The 22,681-nt window shown below is 44.5% G+C and overlaps 1 protein-coding gene across 1 annotated transcript; it reads left to right on the top strand.

Moving 5' to 3' along the window:
• Positions 1-3,835: 3,835 nt before the first annotated feature.
• TMEM192 (transmembrane protein 192) lies at positions 3,836-22,179 on the top strand. Its single transcript, XM_079991451.1, has 6 exons — positions 3,836-3,962; positions 8,368-8,517; positions 10,289-10,553; positions 13,326-13,460; positions 18,975-19,077; positions 19,995-22,179. Exons 1-6 carry the CDS (start codon positions 3,903-3,905, stop codon positions 20,116-20,118), a joined length of 837 nt encoding a protein of 278 aa, XP_079847577.1. The 5' UTR covers positions 3,836-3,902; the 3' UTR covers positions 20,119-22,179.
• Positions 22,180-22,681: the final 502 nt, after the last annotated feature.

The raw sequence follows: 22,681 nt of genomic DNA, 5'->3' as shown, positions 1-22,681 counted from the left end.
AACAGCGGGGAGGCGCAGCGCTGCCATCCCGCTGTTCCCCGACCTGGTTTTTTTTTGGGGGGGGGGGGATAAAGGAAAAAAAGTTTTCCTTTATTTCCCTGCCAAAAAAAATTAGGTGCGTCCTATGGGACGGAGCGTCCTATGGGATGAAAAATACGGTAATAACCAATTAAGCTGTATAATCTAGAAGAGTAACAGAGTCATACACTAAAAATTCTGTTGGGTGGTGGTGGTTTTAATCTGTCCAACAGACAGGAGTGATAGAGCCAGATGAGTTAGGGTATTTCACATGCTGCAGCTCCACAATGAGAAGCCCACCCACTTCACCCCACCAGGAGAAAGGACAGAGAGTGGGACCTCCAATGAAGATCTCGGACTTAACAGTGCAATCCTGTGCATGTGCTCTTGGAAGTAAGTTTCATTAAGTTCAATGGGGCTTACTCCTAGGTAAGTGGGTAGAGGAGTCCTCTTTTAACTAATGTGACAAATTAGTTTATGACTTACAGTAAATTCCATTGATTTCAATGGGAACTAAGTGCAACTGACTTAATCTGGATTTCACCCATAAGATATAACACAGCATCCAAATAATTGTAAACAAAGTTCCTTAACCTTTGGTGTACAATCCTTCAGAAGGAAAGGGAGACATAATTTTCATGTGTGTCAGGCTTTTGATACCCTATCCTATAAGTATTTATAAACAAGAGTTGACGCTAGGCAAGGTTATCATGTAACATGCATTTATACTGGGTCCTTTCCTCAACGTGTTAATAAAACTGATCGTGGGTATAATATATTAATTTCCAAAGGAAAACATAAACCTGTCAGATTTTGTAAGGTAAAGGTAAAGGGACCCCTGACCATTAGGTCCAGTTGTGACCGACTGTGGAGTTGTGGCGCTCATCTCGCTTTATTGGCTGAGGGAGCCAGCGTACAGCTTCCAGGTCATGTGGCCAGCATGACTAAGCCGCTTCTGGCGAACCAGAGCAACACACAGAAACGCCGTTTACCTTCCCGCCGGAGCGGTACCTATTTATCTACTTGCACCTTGACGTGCTTTCAAGCTGCTAGGTTGGCAGGAGCAGGGACCAAGCAACGGGAGCTCACCCCATCGTGGGGATTCGAACCGCCGACCTTCTGATCAGCAAGTCCTAGGCTCTGTGGTTTAACCCACAGCGCCCCCTGCGTCCCGTCGGATTTTGTATTTATGGCTAAATTAATTTTATATACAGCATTTACAAACTATTTATTTATTTATTTAATTAAATCTACCCCCCTTCATCCGTAGATCTGAGGGCTGTTCACAACATAAAAATACAATATAAAAACGTAAAATGCATGATAAAAAACCCAAACAAACCAATAATCCCTCCCCCCCCAACACATTTATAAGGGGGGTAAGATTTTAATCAACCAAAGGCCCGGTTGAAATGGACTGGTTTCTTTGCCTGGAAGCTAAAGGTGCATAATGAAGTTGCCAACCAAATTTCCCTGGGGAGAGCATTTCATAAATGGGGAGCCATTGCAGAAAAGGCTGATCTCAGGGTCCAGGGTAAGTTCCTGTATAGATTAAATTTTTGTGTGTGCATGCACAATATAGTGCCATCTCGTGGTCAATGGATCACAGTGCTCTTTCTGACAAGAAGCATTCCATTTTAATCTCTCTTTCACTTTTCAATCTCTTTCCCCCCCTGTAAATAACTATCAAAATACGCATGACCCCCACTTTTGTTTTCTTTTAAAAATTAAAGTGAACTAAATGAGACATCTGTGAATATATTTCTCAAATCAATTAAATATTACGAAACAGTCAGTTTCAAGGGGGGGGGGGAATGATTTTAAGGCTGCAGTCCTAAACTCTCCCACTAGGGAACAAGCTCCATCAGACTCTGTTGAACTTACTTCAACCGCATGTCAAGTGACTTCTCAAATATAACCTGCAGTAAATTGGAAAGATGCAGATTTATTTATTTTAGAGATCAGCCTGAATATGAATGTTCCTAGTTATCAGCACCGTGGTCTTCCTCAGAAACTGACAGAAAGTGGGTTTCATGCTATGCAGAGGATTAGAATTATATTGGGAAATGCACCTTTCTTTATTTGAACAACAGTCTCAACTTTCTCAGTTTTTGAGCAGAATTTTACCAATAAAGAATTAAATTGAAAAGCAGCAATTGGAAAGTACTACTTAAGAATGGTTGGCATGCATTATCAGTGATTCTGACTACATTGCCAAGAGCCTTTCTGTCAACCGCTATTTATCTTACTTTATTTAATATGTTTCTAGGTCTCCCTTAATCATTCCCAGTCCCAGCGTGGGTTGCAAGCCCTGTCTGCTGCCCTGTCTTCAGGGCAGGAGTTGGCTCTTTAAGACTCAGAAGTTCTTGGTGAATGACTGAAGGGTGGAGGAGGTAGGCTGTTGACAAGAGGCTTAAAAGGCCTTGGTCTACTCCCAACCTTTATCAGAGCAGGCTGCTCACCTGAAATAAATTAAAAAATTGTCCAGTCGCTCCTTAGAGACCAACTAAGTTTGTTCTGGGTATAAGCTTTTGTGTGCATGCACACTTCTTCAGATACACTGAAACCTATCCTGCTCACCTGAAGTTTGTGTGTGGTCCTGCAACTTCTGACCTGCCTTGCCACCTCCTCTTTGGGCTCCCAATCAACTATAAAGGGCCCCTGACAGTTAAGTCCAGTCACGAACGACGCTGGGGTTGTGGCGCTCATCTTGCTTTACTGGTTAAGGGAGCTGACGTTTGTCCACAGTTTTTCCGAGTCATGTGGCCAGCATGACTAAGCCGCTTCTGGTGAAACCAGAGCAGCACACGAAGCGTCGTTTACCTTCCTGCCAGAGCGGTGCCTATTTATGTACCTCGGGTTAAGTATTTAATTCGTTCCAGAGGCCCATTCTTAACCTGAAGCTGTTCTTAACCTGAAGCACTACTTTAGCTAATGGGGCCTCCTGCTGCCGCTGGAGCATGATTTCTGTTCTCATCCTGAAGCAAAGTTCTTAACCCGAGGTACTATTTCTGGGTTAGTGGAGTCTGTAACCTGAAGCGTATGTAACCTAAAGTGTATGTAACCCGAGGTACCACTGTACTTGCACTTTGACGTGCTTTCGAACTGCTAGGTTGGCAGGACTCACCACGCTTAACAAACTACAAATCTCAGTATGCTTTGTGAGAAGCTGTGAGTGTTCAATGCGGTACCATAGCGCCTTAAACGTGCGGCGTGTGAACGTGGCTGTTCTCATCTCCCTGCTGTGTAATCAGGAGGAACCCTCATTTAAATAACCATTGCTTCTTTAGCACCATCCTTGGCATGCACTTCGCCTGCAAAAAATATACGGTAATACAGTGGTACCTCGGGTTACATACGCTTCAGGTTACACACTCCACTAAGCCAGAAATAGTGCTTCAGGTTAAGAACTTTGCTTCAGGATGAGAACAGAAATCGTGCTCCGGCAGCAGGAGGCCGCATTAGCTAAAGTGGTGCTTCAGGTTAAGAACAGTTTCAGGTTAAGTACGGAACGTCCGGAACGAATTAAGTACTTAACCCGAAGTACCACTGTAAATAAAAGTCTCAAATCCAATCTGTAGGTGGGACTGGCGTCCCTACAGAGCCGCCGCCAAGCCACCAGCACTCCGCGCTCGTCCACGCCTCCCTCCTTAGGCCACGCCTCTCTTCGCTTCTCCGGCAACCCAGACAGGGAGGCGGAGCTTCGAAGGGAAAAAGAGACCGCGGGGCGAGGGAAACATCCGTCCAATAGCGTCGCAGGCGGAGGTTTGGGCGGAAGCAGCGCTGCGTGAGGGCACGGGAGGGCGGGGCGTCCGCTATACCTGACAGCGCCGCGCGGGAGACGGGCGTGGAGCGCGTCGGGGCCGGAAGCAGCTGCGGAGAAGATGGTCGGCGTATCGAGTGGGGCTGGGCGGCAGCAACAGCAGCCGCGGCAGCTGGATAACGTGAGTCGCCAGCCGCTTAGGGGTCCTGCTCCGCGGGCTGCACAGGGGAAGGGGAGAGGCGGCTTTGGGGTGGAGCGTGTCGGGAGGGCGCGGGACTCGGGAGGGCGTCTGAATCGCAGGGCGCGTGACTCGGGAGGGCGTCCGAATCGCCCGGCGCCCCTCTTTGAGCCCCGTGGCTGCTCCAGTATCCCCGAAAACGGAAAGCTTCCAAGAGTTCTGAGGGCACACGCTTCTTTCCTTGAACGGAGAGTCGTCGAGTTGCAGCGTTGGGAGAGGGACCCCGAGAGTTATCCAGCCCAACCCTGTGCGGTGTAGGAATCCTGCTCACAGCCTTCCCTGGGTGGGCTCGAACCGCCGACCTTCTGCCTCGCAGCCAGATGCACTGACCCACTGCGCCACAGTGTGCCTTTATTGCATTTATATCCGCCGCCCCCTCCCCAGCGGATAGAAGGTGGTATATTAGTGGTTCTGCTCCTCAGTTTAATCCCCCCCCCCCACAACAACCCCGCGAGGTAGGTTGGGACTGCGAGGCAGTGGCCCAAGGTCTCCCAGGGAGCTTCATGGCTGCGTGGGGATTTGCACCCTAGTCTCCCAGGTGTTAGACCAGCACTGAAGCTGCTACACCGCAGCTGCTGGGCAAAGAAGGCGTGGACGTTTATAGACTGCACACCGCAGAGATTTCTACCACACGCTTGCTTTCGCCTTGAAAACCTCACTTCCTGCTTCCAGGTGTGGAAACTGTTTTGATTGTGAGGGAAACGAGGGTTAGGAAAAAGTCATGTTAAAACTCCTGAAAGCCATTGAGTCCTGTCTGTTTACTGTCCATTTGGAAGTGCATCTTTTCATAATGTCTGCCAGTTACTTGAAGGACTCATTGAATTCCAGCACAGCAGCCCCAAAATATGGCTGTTTCAGTCCTATGCTTCTATTCTGTGAACTTCTTGCTTTGGGGGCTTTAATTATAAAGTTTATTGCCCACCCTTTGTATAGGGAGACTCATGTCTTCAAGAATTTGGGTCCTAAGACATTTAGGGCTCTCATGGCAATGAAGAATGTACTTAAGCTTTGTTTAAGCTTGTCAGTTCTCTAAATGTTATGTTAGGGAAGGACTCTGCAACAGGTAAGCTATTGGGAAATCTAGTAAAGGGGTGTTGACCCTAACAGTAGAATCGGCTCCTGAGCTGAGAAGTATCTGTGGTTATTTTGGTTTTTTTTAAATAAAGGTATTTATATTCTGCTGTTTTGCAAAACATCAGGGCGGTGTATAAACATATAAACATTTAAAAGCAGTCGGGGGACATATCAGACAACTGTATAGACCTGTCAGCATAAAAGTCTTCAAGTCTTGTGACAGTCATGCAGTTACTGGGCCACAATTAGAAACAGACACCAGAATACTTGTAGTAGGATTGGAAGAGGAAGTGTTTGCAAATATTTCGCTCTATTCTAAAATATTGTAGACAGACATTCATACTTACTTTGCCAAACATTTACAGTGGTAACTCGGGTTACAGATGCTTCAGGTTACAGACTCCGCTAACCCAGAAATAGTACCTTGGGTTAAGAACTTTACTTCAGGATGGGAACAGAAATCGCGTGGTGGCAGTGGGAGGCCCCATTAGCTAAAGTGGTATCTCAGGTTAAGAACAGTTTCAAGTTAAGAACGGACCTCCAGAACGAATTAAGTTCTTAACCCGAGGTACCACTGTATTAGACATTACAAGTATAGGCCATCATAAAACACCCATAAATAAAATTTTGAAATATATACTAATATACAGCCATGTAAAATATATAATGAGGATTTTCATTGGGATTTCTTCTCACTAAGTAGTGCCACTCGCCACTCTGAGAGACTATTGACCAAACTCAGCCACCTTTGCAGTTACTTCCAGGTTAATGTCAGACAGATAGAATCTGATATTTTCATTGTCCTGCGATGTTAGATTACCCCCAAAAGGGGATAGCACGCATTTGCGTAGCTGTTTGTACAATGGACGATAGAAAAGAATATGTTCTACAGTGTCCAGCACATTCAAAGCAATGTCTATCATTTCTGGGGATGTTTAAATATCTGCCCTTGTTAAAAGCTGGGGGGGGGGGACGACAACGACATTCAATTGGGTTAACATAAAGGTCCTGTGTTGAACTGGAATTATTAATTTTTAGATACAGTGGTGCCTCGCAAGACGAAATTAATCCGTTCCGTGAGGCTCTTCGTATAGCGGTTTTTTCGTCTTGCGAAGCAAGACCATTGACAGCTTAGCGGATTAGCGCTATTAGCGGTTTAGCGGCTTTTAGCGATCAGCTGTTAAGCAGCTTATCAGCGGATCAGCTGATAAGCGGCTTAGCGGCTTAGGAAATGGGGGGAAAAGGGGAAAAAACCCGCAGGAACTCGCAAGACATTTTCGTCTTGCGAAGCAAGCCCATAGGGAAATTCGTTTTGCGAAGCGCCTCCAAAACGGAAAACCCTTTCGTCTAGCGGGTTTTCCGTCTTGTGAGGCGTTCGTCTTGCGGGGCACCACTGTATAAGTGACCCTGTTATCTGTAGCAAATTTTATTTCCAGCCAATGGTAAAAATGCTGGAAGCAATTTTCAGCAATGTAACAAATATATCTTTTATTTTGGGTTTAAATGTTCAAAGCAAAGCTAAAAATGTGTTTGCATTGCAGAGTTGTGTTTGTTGTAATGGCTGCCTCTTGAGTTTGCGAAAGGTGGGATTCCGAGGCTCTTAAAGAAGACCAATCATTTTAAAACTGGTGGTTGTTGGAGGAACCCTGCTCTGTCCCCTTAAAAAGAACCTGGTGGAAAACTGCAGTATTATGTTAAAATGAAGTTTGATTAGGAAATATAAAACTAACTTACATTTTGGGGCATCTGCCTATCTCTCTAGAGCCTAAGGGAGGGCTGTTTTTTTAAAGCAGAGAATACGAAACTTATTTACTCCATTTGTTGAAGAGCAAATTAGAAGTGTGTTAAGTAAATTTGTTTGGGTGATATTCAATTAAGTTTTACTCAGAGTAGACCCGCTGAAATTAATGATGGAAGTTAGATCCATTAATTTAAGTGAGTCTACTCAAAATAAGACTTAGTTGAATATCACTCTTGGTGTTCTGTTAAGCAGACATGACTATTGAGCCTTCTACAGTTACTATTGGGATCTCTGTTTCTGATGTTAAGGTATGAATGTTGTAGCTTATGTAGCCCACATGGTATCCATGCCCAAGAAGAAGGTTATTGTCTGGGCTGGCAGAGCCCTGTGGCTTCCTAAAGCAGGAACCCTAAGGGTTCCTCAGAACCCTGGGTGCCCTGTGGCTATGCACTTCTGGCTGTTGGTGGGTGTGCTGTGCATTGGCTGGCTGACAGGACCACTCCACTCTGAAACACTTCACACAGGACTTGTTCCTTGTGTAATGTGGCAGCTGTCCATTCAATGCATATACAGCTCCAAATAAATATTGGGGTACCAGCATTGATTAGACAGGAGTTAAATTAAGCGCTGGCTAGCTTTCCAAAATTGTATAGTGAATTTTGCCTTCTTTAGTGCATTATATCTTCAAAACCTGAGGATCACAGTGATCATATATTGGAGCTTCTGAAATTTGAAAGTGGGCATTTAAACTGAATTATTAGGAAATACTTTTATCTTCCAAATATGAGCAGTTTCAATGTTTAAAACAAGTTTGAAGTGCAAGGAGACTATTTTACACAGGGTGCCAAACTTGCAAGGGGTTGGTTACCCATTAAGCTAAATGTTGACTTCTGTGCTAATTTAGATAAGATTGAGCTGTCTTTGGGAACAGTAAAAGAGCTCAAGTGATGCCTTCTAAAGTAAACTTGGTTGAATTTTTCAAGGACTAAACTAGATCACATGCCTTTCTCATTCTTTTTTACTAAAACTGAAGTAGTTTTCCATTCTGACAGGACAACGCCAAAAATGCTTGTGTAGGACAGGAAAAATGAGTTGGGCAATTATCCTGTGATTATGTGTGATGTTATTTCTTAAAAAAACCCTAAATGGTTTATGTTAGATAAATGATCTCATGGGCATCACTTTTATCTCATTGAGCTTTACTAGTTCTCCTTAAGTTCCTATTTAAAACCTTAAATGTAGATGAGCACTTTGAAAACCATAAATTAGTTTAAGCAAGTTCACATTCACGTAGAAAAACTGCATTGGTGTTTGTGCTAAACTAGTGTGGGCAATATTTATTGCCAGTTCAGGCAATATTGCTTACCTTCAGTTTATTGGTACTATTTCACATTGGTCAACCCCAGTTCTTTAAGAACTGGTTTGCAAAAATAGACCACACTCTTTCAAAAACAAAACTGTACATGGGAGTAAATCCCACTGAGTATCTCTTGGTTTTCTGTTTTGAACGTTATGTTGCTAAATCTATTTCAGGGATCTGTTTCAGAGATAACGCAGAGCATGGATGATGACCCTTTGCTTGATGCACCACTCCTTCCACCTCATGCATTGCATTCCAGGATGTGTCCAAGGTTCCACGCCATACCTACAGTCGGCATTGCCAATATTTTGCTGCTCATGCATGTAAGTTGCTGATGAGTTATTTGGATAAATTCAATGATGCAGAGGTGCAGTTTGCCCCCAGGCCTTCAGTTGAGCGAGCGAGTAGCAGCGCTGGCCTCTTCCTCAGGCATCTCCTGTGCAGCCACTAGAGTAGCTCTTTCCCCAGCAGACAAGTGTGACATGGCTCTCCTCCTTAGCCACTTAAAAGGTGGAAGGGTCAGCCCAGTCAGTTTCCTGTGAGCCCTTTCCAGAAGTGTTCTGTTGTGGTCGCATTTTCTGTCTGTCCCTGCTCTTTAAGGCCATAGGGTGGCAGCATGCAGAGCAAGTGGGATGACAAACCAAACTGAAGCACCTGGAAATTAGAAAGCACTAAGGCATGGATGGGGACGTGGGTGGTGCTGTGGGTTAAACTACAGAGCCTAGGGCTTGCCAATCAGAAGGTTGGTGGTTCGAATCCCCACGACGGGGTGAGCTCCTGTTGCTCGGTCCCTGCTCCTGCCAACCTAGCAGTTCGAAAGCACATCAAAGTGCAAGTAGATAAATAGGTACCACTGCAGCGGGAAGGTAAACGGCATTTCCGTGCGATGCTCTGGTTCGCTAGAAGCGGCTTAGTCATGCTGGCCACATGACCCGGAAGCTGTACGCCGGCTCCCTTGGCCAATAAAGCGAGATGAGCGCCGCAACCCCAGAGTCGCCCACGACTGGACCTAATGGTCAGGGGTCCCTTTACCTTTACCTAAGGCATGGATGAAATCTCAAAATACCTTGCAGGCAGCAAGTTGGGGAAAGCAGTTACTGCCCAACCTTCATCCCTAGAGTTTTGTTGGCTTGAGAGGCAAGCAGACAACAATAATTGTGTCTATGTCCCTGTTCCATATGCTGATGCCATCCTGCTCCCTGCCCTTGGTGACCCTGGTCAGTGAGAATCAAGCTTTTATAGCCTTTCTTCCAGTACCAAACTTGGTGGCACCATGCTGATCAGTAGAAAAGTGAAACGGAGCTGCCCCAAAACAGCTGTGTGTTTCTGTTTACCAGGACTTCATAAGCACAATAATACTGCTTTGTTAAGAACCACCTCCACCCCCGCCAAAAAAAAATCCTGCTGGAGAGGGCTATGCAATCAAAAGTCCTCCCCTAGAAACAGTCAAAGCTGTCTTGGTGGCAAAAGCAAGAGGGGATAGGGACTGTTCCTGTGGAGAACTGGGATAATGCACACACCACCAGCAGCTGTAATGGCCAGGTGGCTCTCACTCGGATTAAAGTACTTGCATTCAGAGTTGGTGATAACAGAATGGGAAGCTTCATTTCTGTGCTGTCCTGCTCAGGTTGGGGGTCACCTTCATTGCCTTCTACTGGCCACTGTTTACCAGCCCCAGAGATTCCTTTGGGGGAAGGCTGAGCTCACTGGCATTTGCATGTGCATGTGTCACTTCCCATCATTACTGTGTCAATACTGGGATAGCTCAGTCAGCAGAGCATGAGACTCTTAATCTCAGGGTTGTGGGTTTGAGCCCCACGTCAGGCATAAGATTCCTGCATTGCAGGGGGTTGAAATAGATGACCCTTCTGGTCCCTTGCACCTCTACAGTTCTATAGGATTCTAATAGGATGGAGGTTGGCTTATATTTTTCCTTCCTAGTGGGAAGGCTTAAGAACATATTATGGGCTAATGATGCCATATCAGCAATAGAAAATGGTTATAAATAAAGTTAGAGCAAACCTGCCAGGCTTGGATGTGTTTGGGTTTGATGATGAGCATTTGAAATTTCTTCCTTTCTCTTTTCTTCCTTAGCTTGCTTTTGTTGTTTTGGCTTTTCTGGCAGGCATATTCTGCTCTTACCCTGATGCAAGTGGAGATATGTGTCCTCAGCGTTACACTTACCCACTTAAAGTGCAAACTGTTATAGTTACTGCCAAAGTAATTCTCTGGATCCTGTATCTGTTTCTCGAACGGTATATTCACTTCCACCATAGCAAGGTCAGAAGGAAAGGCTACCTCCAGATCTACAGAGCCACAAGGCATCTTAAGAGATTTCCACTCCTAATTCAGTCTACAGGTGAGCCTGAACCTACTGACTCACTCTTGTCAATCTCTTGTTTGTAAATGTGAATTCTTCTACGTGCATGAAGCATCTCACATGGTCATGACAACAGTGCAGTTCTAGCTTTCGCTGCATCTTTCTAGTATTTGGTCTGACTTGGACAAGATGAAGCCTTCAAGGTAAGCCAAGATTTATCAGTAATTTTTGTAATGCATTTTGTATTCAGTCCACTTTGTTCCTTAATGTATACCACATCTCTCCTCTAATAGCTCAACTGCAGGTACCATAACTGCAAAAAAATAATAAAAAATGGCCATTTGAGGTGTTTTGCTCCAATAGCTATCTGGAATTGAGTAGTACATTGTGACAAAATGTGCCATACTGTCCTAATAATGTCCAGGGTATTCCTTACTGCAGTTAGCTCAAAGGGGGGCACTGGCTCTATGGATCAAGGAAAGAGTGGGTACTTTAGCTTCTACCCTGATCACAGGAGATGGCAGTGTGGTAGGAATCTGAGCCCTGTCGGATAATAATAATAATAATAATAATAATAATAATAATTTATTACTTATACCCTGGCCATCTGGCCAGGCCTCCCCAGCCATTCTGGGCGGCTTCCAACAAAATATTAAAATACAGTAATGCACCAAACATTAAAAGCTTCCCTAAACAGGGCTGCCTTCAGATGTCTTCTGAAAGTCTGGTAGTTGTTGTTCAGTTTGACATCTGGTAGGAGGGCGTTCCACAGGGTGGGTGCCACTACCGAGAAGGCCCTCTGCCTGGTTCCCTGTAACTTGGCTTCTCACAGTGAAGGAATCGCCAGAAGGCCCTCGGCACTGGACCTCAGTGTCCGGGCAGAACAATGGGGTGGAGATGCTCCTTCAGATATACTGGACCGAGGCCGTTTAGGGCTTTAAAGGTCAGCACTAACACTTTGAATTGTGCTTGGAAACGTACTGGGAGCCAATGTAGGTCTTTCAAGAAATGGTGTTATGTGATCTCGGCGGCCGCTCCCAGAGTTACAGCCTCAACCTGATGCTCGGGAAGCAGAAGTACAATAGAAGTATGTTGCAGTATGTAATAAACCCATTGCATGTTGACATTTAACAGATGGCTGTTCAGCCTTGACTTGAAAACCCCCAGCATGGGAGACCCCATCACGCCTTTAAATAATCTGCTGCATTGCTGAACTGCTCTTGCAGTCAAGAGGTTTCCAGCCAAAATCTGCCTTCCTTTAACTTAAACTCATTAGATGTCTGGTGCCCCAGAATTTAGTCACTTTCTTCCTCTAAGAAGCAAATATTTGAAGAGCGCTATCATGCCCTCTATAATCTCAGATAGGAACTGAATAATGAGTAATTCATGAACGAACCAATCCTTGGTCAAAAGCCTGCTTTTGCTCAAATTGAAATGTTGGGCTCTTGTTGAGTTATTTTCCTTCTCTGTCTACTGATGCAAGAAATGTTCAATTAACAGATTAATGAATTTTCCATACACCCATTGTTTTTGTAATAACCAGAGTAGGGACGCAAGTGCCTGCATATTGACTGAAAACTGGGGGCTTTAATACTTAAATAGAGCTGCTTTCTTTGTGTGCAGTTTGCCCTACTTATCAAGTTGGGCACAGTATGGCTGCAGTGTTAAGAAGTGGCCACTAAGTGGAGCCCTGGAGATTTAATATGAAAGATCACACTATAGAAGTAGCTTTTGGCTAGATAGTGTTGGTTGTAAGGACAATAGCTTTTCTTGCAGTATACAGTAATGATTTGCGCTTGAAGCACTGTGTGGCTGAATAACTTTAGAACATGTCTGTGAAAACTTGAGGGCAAAAGGTGAGGTCGAAACAGTAATCCTTAGTGACTTCAGTAGTAGTGGGAAACCACTGGCTCTCAAGGCTTCCCAAGCCCTCGCCATTTGACCTGAGGCCACTTCAGCCAAGCCACATGCATGTGCCCCACACCTGATAGGGGGTAGGTAAAGACATGACTTGCTTGAAAGTGAGTTTTGCAGTCACCATAATCAGAGGCTCCTGCAAGGCCTTTGCAAACACCCATGCAAACACTCATGATGGGAGCTTTGCTAACACAGCAGACCAGCTGATTAACTGTTCCTTTGTCCATGCAATTTGATTCCAAAGGAAACTGGGGCCCCTGATGTGTGCGGGACTTGGCCTGTCAAACATGGTGCATGGGTGGTGAGGCGGGTAAGGATCTCTGATCATAGGTGTGTTAAGAGAAGGGGGGAAAGAAGGGAACAGTCTAATACAGACGTCAGCAACTTTCTGTAAGTCATATGTTCTCAGCTGCAATTCCCATAGGGCCCAGCCTCAATTGGAAGGCATCAGGTTGGTGAAATCTAGTCTAATGGATAAACATAACTGGTACTTCAGATGTGTTCTTAGTAATCCTCAGTCAAAAGTACTGTAAAACATTTTATCTTAAGTTCAAACTCTGCATCTTCTTGCATACAATTGAATATACATATACTAGTGACAACTTGGAAACATCTTCCATGGCATTTAGCTTGAACAGAAAACTGAAAAGTGCAGCTGAAATAAACACACGGGTCCGTTCCTCTTTCTTATCCTGTAGTAAAGCCACTGACCATCTGTGTGGTTGAGAAAGTGCTCAGTGCCTGTTTTCACTCATGTCTGAGAGAGTCAGCTGGGTATGACTATTGGTTCAAAGTTAATGCTGGTTTATGTATTTGGGGGTTATCTTGAGCCACTTCTGGAAGCTATCTAGACAGCTGGGTTTCTTAACATGTCTCATCTGTGTCTTTTAATAGGTAATATAGCTTTACTGCTGATTTTGTCAGCACAACATTCCTTTCCTGATCACAATAAAATGTATCTCTGCTTCATCCTGGGAATCTTGAGCGTGGAACTATTGTGTTCGTTGATATGTGTGGTTGTCTACACAGGTAAGAGCAGCAGGATTGCCTTGCATTTATAAGCCTCTTAGACTGGCCACTAGGCCACAGAATTACCACTTTATTTTTCTTCAGATTCATTGCTAAGATTAGCTTGACCCAAGGGGCCTGCTAAGAGTTAATAATCTGATGGCTTGGATGGTTGTATCTTGGCTTAATAAAACAATACAAGAACGGGCCTTGTGCACTCATATGCAGCTGCTTCAATCCTGCCTTTATGTGAGTGACCAAACAAGCTGGGGAGTCTTAATCTGCCTAGTTTCTCTCTATTCCTGTTTTTGCCCTATTGAGAAATCTGTGTTTTGGCCAAAACCTGGGGAACAGCTGGATTTTACACTTCCGTAGAAGCAGAATTGGCCATTGTCAGATTCTCCTCCCCAGCAGCCTAAAACCTGCATGGCATACATTTGTATGTTACTGCCTCCCGCATTTCATCTTGAAATTCTTGGCAAACACCGACTAAATGGCTTCCCTGCCAGCCACATTTTCTTCTTCCATTTCCTCTTGCTTTGATTGCCCATCTACACTGATAAGTTCTGGGGAACTGAAACATTGTGCACTATGTGAGAGCCAGTGTGGTGTAGTGGTTAAGATCGGCAGACTCGTAATCTGGTGAACTGGGTTCGCGTCTCCGCTCCTCCACATGCAGCTGCTGGGTGACCTTGGGCTAGTCACACTTCTCTGAAGTCTCTCAGCCCCACTCACCTCACAGAGTGTTGGTTGTGGGGGAGGAAGGGAAAGGAGAATGTTAGTCGCTTTGAGACTCCTTTGGGTAGTGATAAAGGGGATATTAAATCCATTTTTTTAAAAAAAAAAAATTGTGACATTTTGGTTGGTGTTATAAAAGGGCTGCCCTAATATGGATTTCGACCACAGTTTACTGGTTTAAACATAACAGGAAACAGTAGTGAACTGAGACTTCCCAGCTCACTTGTGCAAGGGGAGAAGGAAAATAGCTCCATGTGGAAGAATGAAGCATGTTCATACGTTGCTTTATAAAGTCATGATAGGGTCATCCCAATATGGCTTAGAAGAATAGAATTGGAGAGTTGGAAGGGACCCCCAAAGGTCATCTAATCCAATCCTTTGCAATGTATGAATCTTTTGCCCAATGTGGGGCTTGAACCCACAACCCTGGGATTAAGAGTCTCAGGCTCTACCGACTGACCTATTATCAGATTCAAGTTTGTACAACCTTATTCTGTCGATAAAGTGTGTATTTTTAACAATGTGCATAGCTACCTGACGTTAGATAAATGCAAAGAAGCTGAAACGCATTCAAGCGTTCCTAACTTTATTGGGACGCAGGTGGCGCTGTGGGTTAAAGCCTCAGCGCCTAGGGCTTGCCGATCGAAAGGTCGGCGGTTCGAATCCCTGCGGCGGGGTGCGCTCTCGCTGCTCGGTCCCAGCGCCTGCCAACCTAGCAGTTCGAAAGCACCTCCGGGTGCAAGTAGATAAATAGGGACCGCTTACCAGTGGGAAGGTAAACGGCGTTTCCGTGTGCGGCTCTGGCTCTGGCTCTGGCTCTGGCCAGAGCAGCGATGTCACGCTGGCCACGTGACCCGGAAGTGTCTCCAGACAGCGCTGGCCCCTGGCCTCTTAAGTGAGATGGGCGCACAACCCCAGAGTCTGTCAAGACTGGCCCGTACGGGCAGGGGTACCTTTACCTTTAACTTTATTGCATTGATCCAAAATGCCCAGATGGAGGGATAGAGTTCATTGCCCAACGCTAAGACATTGTTTAAGCTCCTACACTGTCCTATCCCAAGGGTTTTGGGCAGTTAATAGTGTAGAAGAGAGGACACACAAAATGCAGCTGTTGATCTAGAAATCTCTCGCTTGGCAGTGAGAGCCATCTTTGTGGAGGAGCAGCTGCTTTGAGGGGTTTCTTGCCTGGCACTGATAGGCAGCTGCGTCTCTGCCCATGTAGTGCAAGGCTCTTCATTTTTGTACGTATGGCAGCCGTGGAAGGAGGCAAGACCCTGCTTCTGAAAAGTGCCAGCACAATTGACAGAACTTGAGGTCTGGACTGCAGCCTGATGTCACCTGCAGGGCAGTGCAGTTCTTGAGTCTCCTCCCTCCTTTAGGAAGACAGAAGTTAAAGCTGCCAAACTTCACAGCGTTAGCAGTGAGGCAAGAGGGAATCATGATGCGTTGTAAAATATTGCAGAGAGGAAACGGTGGCAGTGCTGCTGATTTAAGAGGGAGGCCAGGGAGACTGCATTGACTTTCGACCGTGCCAGCAGAGCAGCTCTTGGGTGTAAATAATTGATCTGTCAGCTCCTACATTAAAGGAGTGAGCTCTTCATGTTTTAAAAGAAAGAAGAATTCGTATGATGGTTCTGTGCTGGCCTTGCTGCTTTCAGAGCCCCTCTGAGACTCCACACAGATGCATGTCACAGTCCAGGCACAAACACAAAGTTAACGGGCTTCCAAGACCACAATTTACATGTGATGGCCGCAGATAGCGGCCGCATCTGGATGATTAAATCCTGTCTTAATAAGACAGAACACATCCACACTTTGTGCACACATCCTCTGTGCTTTCTTCTGCATGCACAAGGAAACCCTGGGAATTAGACAGCCCTGGTTCGTTTGACCCTTCAATTAGTTCTCTTTTTTGCCTCCTATAAAAACTACACGAGGCACTCTCTTTTAATGTTTAAATAGCACATAACCTTTACTTAGTGTACTTGCATTTGCAGATTAAAATATACAATGTGGGTGGGTGTTTCAGAGGTGTAGCTTGGGTGGTGATGGGCACTGGCTTATGTGTCCAAGCCAGCATGTGTAAGTCATGGTTTAAAGTTAGCTTTTGCTTCCTTGCTTGTTGTTCCTGGTTCTCACGTGACAAGAAGCTATAGCTAACTGCAGTGGCTTGGCATACTGTCCAGTTTGCACAAAGAGTGGATTAGGGGACTGCATGCAGATGTATGGAGCGTGTACACATCCTGCTAATTAAACAAGGATTTAATTTGTGTAAACCAGGTTCCATTAGATCAGGCACCCCCAAACTTGGCCCTCCAGCTCTTTTGAGACTACAACTCCCATCTTCCGTAGCTAACAGGACCAGTGGTCAGGGATGATGGGAGTTGTAGTCCCAAAACATCTGGAGGGCAGAGTTTGGGGGTGCCTGCATTAGATGCACACATGAAAGTAGATCTAGCTGGGAAAATGAAGTTGTTGTTTTTTCTGAAGGCACATAACAATCCCTCTACTTCTTTGTCATGTGTCTTTTGCCTTTGCCCATTGTGAAAGTGGCCCTGGGAACCTCTACTCAAAATTCACCTACAAATGGAGGAGATGGGATTTGTTGACAGTGAGCTCCCTCGACTCCTTCCCATTGGGCTGTTGGCATGCTCCACTTGCAAAGGAGCAGCCAAGAACTTACTTCGAGCTCCCAGGAATTCCTTTGTAGCCATGCCCATACACTTGCTTCTTGCCTGACATCATGTATAAAGTCAGGAATGGGGTAGCTGGGCATGTTTTGGAGAAAATGGCCAAATTGGGACCCATGTTGGACCTAGTTAGAGTGGTGGGCCGGAGGTTCCCAGCCTCTGTGTTAGAGTTCATAAGTGGAACCTACAACAAAATGTTGCAGTCCTTTTGCTCAGGGTTTGTGTTGCTTCATTTCCCCTTCCTGTCTTTTTTATTCGCACACCACCACACACATTCAGTGAGCATTCTGTGGCCATTGGTTGCCCTTGAGCCTTATCCGCTTATTTTGTGGGCCTTGCCCCTATAGGTGTTTTCTAAAGACTTATTTTTCTTCTGAAAACCTTGATATCCTCTGAACCTCTTGTGTGTTGATGCCCCTGCTTGGGCTACATGAGCAATGACACCCTTGCCTGAAAATTATTTTTTTTTAGAGAATCATCAACTTTCTTATCTTTTCATGATCTTTCTTTTACCACCAACCTTCCCAAATGAAGTAGTTGTGTATCTGAACCCTTCAGGACACCTGTTGGGTTACAATTGCCTCAAATGTCCTGGAATGCATGTGCTGGGGTAATCTGATCCGGTCATGAATAGCTGAATTCTGATGTTGTTGAGAGCCAAACTCAGCTGATTACTTTACAGCTTGCTGACACATCTGCCTTGGTTATTCCTCTGATCAGTCATGCAACCTGCTTGTACACAACAGGTGGTCTAGTAAAGTAATTCTATGGGGGGAGATAGGAGGGGGGAGAGAAGAAGAAAGTTCCTATTCAAAAGGAGATGCTGACTGAGTAGATGAGAATGAAGCATTGTGTTGACAGTGGAACTCTCTTAAAAAGGAACTTCCTCCACCATCTTTTGCCAAAGAGATCAGATGAATTTAAGCATTCCGATTAGGGACGGTTGAAGGGGACTCGCCAAACCACATTAACTGGTCTGTAAAATTAAGCCACCTATTTTTTTTTTCTAACTGGCCGAAAGTGGTATAAAACATGCCATTTCACACTGTCACACTCATTGCAAAGATGATCAGTTTTTCCCTCTTGGGCTTCAGCTCTCAAGCATTGTTTATGGGTTTGCTATGGGTAGTAAATCTGCCTAAGTAACATATTCAGCTGCACGTTCCCTGCTTTCTCCTATTTTCTGCTTCTCTTCCTTTTCCTCTTTTCCCCCTGTGCTCAATTGTCAGCTTCTCTAGGCAGGGGCCTGTTGTACTGAATGTAAATCAAAACAACAATAGCAATACTCTAGCAGACCTAAAGGGATGTGGGTGGCGCTGTGGGTTAAACCACAGAGCCTAGGACTTGCCGATCAGAAAGTCGGCGGTTCGAATCCCCGCAGTGGGGTGAGCTCCCGTTGCTGGGTCCCTGCTCCTGCCAACCTAGCAGTTCAAAAGCACGCCAAAAGTGCAAGTAGATAAATAGGTACCACTCCAGCGGGAAGGTAAATGGCATTTCTGTGTGCTGCTCTGGTTCATCAGAAGTGGCTTAGTCATGCTGGCCACATGACCCGGAAGCTGTACGCTGGCTCCCTCAGCCAATAAAGCGAGATGAGCGCCGTAACCCCAGAGTCGGTCACGACTGGACCTAATGGTCAGGGGTCCCTTTACCTTTACCTTTAAGCAGACCTAGGAACACAACACAGGTCACTCAACATGCATTGGCTGTGGCCCAGATGTGGAAAAGTAGGATATTTGCATGTTTGTAACTCAGGTCAGCTATACCTGGCTCATGGAGTGTGTTGTGTTCATGTATGGAATGGAGCCGGAAGGAAAGTCCCATCTTGTAGCAATCTTCTTTTTCTTCTGTGGTGGAGCAAATGGTAGAACAGAAACGGAGAACCTGTGGTCCTCCAGGTGTGGTTGGGACTTCCATCAGCCCCAGCCAGAATGGTCCAGGGGTCAGGAATGATGGGAAATAAAATGCAGCAACAGGTGGAGGGCCACAGATTCCCTCTCATTGTTCTAGAAATTAAAATGGTTCTGTATTTAAAAGTCTTCTGAACTGTCAATTTATAGTTCAGGTGTCAGACTGCACACACTGTAGCTTTCCCCTTTTCTAATTACAGTAAAGGTAAGCAACTTTAACCGGGCAAAACCAAGACCAGATGTCATAGAAGAAGAGCAGATGTATGCTTATCCTAATCACACTACCTCAGAAGTTGGATTCAGGTAACATCTCCTGTTCCTCATTATTCCTCCTGTGCACAAGGTAACAAATAGCATTTAATGGAAAGATGAAGTCTGACTTCTTGATAGACGCCAGCATAATGTTCTGCACCATTACTGAGAGTGTAACCATAGATATCACTGGTATTTGTGTAGCTTGGTACTGTCATGGTTAATGACATGCTGGACTTGATTGACGTACAGTTGACAACTCTGTATGTGGCTTATCTGCATAAACACTTTTGGGCTTAGCTGCATCCTCGGAATTAGGAACTGTGTTTATCCACTACTTTTATTAGTTCATTTGTTCCTTCCTTGGTGCATATCTGAAGACACAGTGATTTTTTCATATGCTTGGAAGACACTTGGTCCAAATAGATGCATGACAGTTGGCAGTGGCTTTGGTTATTGAAGGTTCAAGAAATAAATGCACACATAACCTGTTGAACCAGTCAAATCTGTAACTGCGTAACTGCCTTCCTTTATTTAACATGGAGCTGAAACTATAAGTAATATTGCTGGACATATCTTGAGATTTCTATATTCCACCAAATATAGAACTTTTTAATACATATTTGTCTTTAGGCCAAAGCCATCATAAAGCATAAGGGCTATTTTACTAAGAGTCGGTGTAAGTGTTTTACTTGACTTTTTAATAGGCGTTAATGCTGCTCCTTTGTTCTGATTATTTGAGATTTCTGTATTCATTGTGTTAAGGTAACCGTGTTTTACCTTGGGTGGTCTGTTCCCCAAAAGGCATCGTATAACTAAACAAATCTGAGATCAGTATGTAAATGCATTTTGGGAAGAGGAGGGTGTCCAGTAGGGGGAAGAGTTGCTGTTGCCTTCTTAAGTTTCACATGGTTGAGATGGAAGATGATAATGCTCTGTAAGTAACATGGTTTGAATTTGTCTTTTAGGGAAGCCTCAAGCTTGGAAGAAGTGGTTGAAAAACAAGGAGATGTGATAGAATACCTTAAACGACACAATGCTCTACTGAGCCAGAAGATGCTGGCTTTAACGTCCCAGCAGGGCAGGGGCTAGCCGTGGCCAGAAAACAGTGGCCAAACAGTGTTAAAAATGATGGACTAACTTGAATATTGACTCGTCCTCTGACAGCAGCAAACACATCTTACGCAAGTTTGCAGTGACAGGTTTCCAGTCCTGGTTCTGAGCAGCTGTCGGACCTCATCTGACTTGGTGCTTAAAGCTGCTTGGTTTTTAAAGGACACTTTTATTTTTGAGATTCCCCCCCCCCCCAAAAAAAAAAAATCCCTCCTGTACAGAGAGCTGGCATTAACCAGGGGAAAAACACCTCAATCAGTTGTCTGTTTGGTTCTTTCAACTCTCTGATTTGAAAGTGATGCAGATTTCCAAAGATTTTAGTCGTTTTGAATGCCATCTTTTTTCAAACCAGTATGAAGCAAACACCTGAGTATCAAGTATCAAAATATTAATATACTGTGCATTTATTTGGTAATTGGTAAGGCCATCAATTAAGGATTGTTAGTTTCTATACTGCAGCTGCGATGGATGACCTCGCAGTGGTAAGATCCCATAGGAAAGGCTGCTTGGTGTCACAACTGACTCCGGGAGACTTTCACCAATGTAAGTGCACTCATGATGACAAGTAGCACTGTAAATTCAGGGACTGATCCAAAGCGGTATGGAGATGACACTTAGACAAGTGGGAAAGAGAAGTGAAGCATTCAGAAGCTAGTCCCAAAGCAGTTGTATAGATGACATTTCAAGCATCACTCCAGACAAGGATGGCAAGATGAGGCTGGCAGTCTGGGAAGTCACTTCTTCTGGCTTGTTCACGTGTTGCATTATCATATGTTATAAATGCCAGTATCCTGTTGTCAGCAAATGGTTGCATACTGAAAATATGTTGTTCACTGCCTCCAGCTTTTTCCTTTTCTTTTTGCAGACCAGTTATCCCTTCTGCTTATGCCTCTCTGCTTGTCTTGCTAGCTGGAAATAAGAGAGAATAATTAAGGGGACAGTGCATGGGCATAATGTAAGAACCTGCATGTTAACAAGCTACGTGTAAATGTATTTCAGGGAGAATTGAGTACCTCTTGCCCTCCGGATGTTGTTGGATTGCAGCTCCTTCAGCCCCAGCCATCATGGTCAACAATCGGGGATGATGGAAGCTTCAGTCCAGCAACATCCAGGAGATCCCATGTCCCCCTTCCCTGGCCACCAAGGTGTGTCTTGCTTAAAAAAACAGTCCTTAAATTCTTCTCATAGAAAACTACTTGTTTATCTAATCCTTCATATGGGATATATACACAAACAGGAACCCCCCCCCCCCAAAATTGCATCACAGTGATTCACAAATGCTTCATGGCGCTGAAGTTTAGAAATGGATAAAAGTAAACTAACAAAAGCATTTTTCTTACAATGTTGACATACAGTTTGAATCTGCCATGATCGTTGCTTCAAATATTTCACTTTACAGGATAGTATCCAGTGTCTGCTGTCTTTGAAAATGCCGGCATTTCCCCCCCTGAAGCCAAGTGGCTCACAGAAGTGTTTATAGGTTCAACTCTGCTTTGAATGTATTTGATTGAACTCTGTAGATACTAATCGTTGGGACGCATTCCCCCTTTAAGTTCCCCATCCAGCTACAAACAGCTGTCATTTGTCTGCTATGCCACTTTGCTGCCAACAAAGGCTGGGTGGTTTTTGTTTTCTGTTGTTGTTTTTTTGTGTATCATAGTCAATATTTCTGTAGAAAGACAAACACATAAACAGGAGGATTTTCCGAACATGTGCTGCGATCTAGTTTAGAGAGAACAAAAGCATACCATTCTGTCACACTTCATGCAAACAGACTGTTAATCCACTGCTCAGTGAGAGATGTATATAGTATTGTTTAAGGGACAGTATAGAAAAACTGCAACTGGCTGCTTCTGACACTTGACATGTTCTTTCCTTGTTAGCTGTGCCTTAAACACAGTTGGGATTTTATTAAGAAGTGGAGGAAGAAATATGTATACTTTTCCTTTTTTAAAAGGACACTCAGGTTTTGATCTGATTTGTATGTGACTCATTCTCTGTTTTGTATTAAATGTGAAATAATAAACGCAACAAACCCTACTCACTTTAGTCTGCTGCTAGCTAAAGGTAAAGATTATTGTGCTCTTGCATTGGGGTAGAGCACTTGAGACTGGAGGTCTTCGTAAACGCCTGCTGGTGTGTTGTTCTTGCCATTGAGTCTGGTAAGTCACAGCTAAGTGCCTAGAATCATTAGAAAGTCACACTAAATTGAAGGCTTGAGTCAGTGTCAGAATATCGAACCTAGGGCACCTGTGCAAAATTGCATATCACGTAGAACCCAGTTGTTAAATCACATCTTCTGTTGACATCAGCCAGGTCTACTCTTTTAGCCTGTTAAATTGCATTGAACCCATTCACCAAGTAGCATCCTCTAAATGCTTTATTCTGAAATTATTGGCTAGAAAGATGACCCCTGGAATAGTATTTGCATAATGGGGAAAATTTTGTATTCCAAAAGTTGGAAAGCAACATTGAGTTCTACTTGCTTTCATATATTTACTGCGGTTTTTACAATGTTTTCTCTACAGCAGCTAGATATATT

This window comes from Podarcis cretensis, assembly GCF_951804945.1.
Source record: "Podarcis cretensis genome assembly, chromosome: 9".
NCBI classification, from domain to species: Eukaryota; Metazoa; Chordata; class Lepidosauria; order Squamata; family Lacertidae; genus Podarcis; species Podarcis cretensis.
This window is presented reverse-complemented; position numbering and strand designations above follow the sequence as displayed.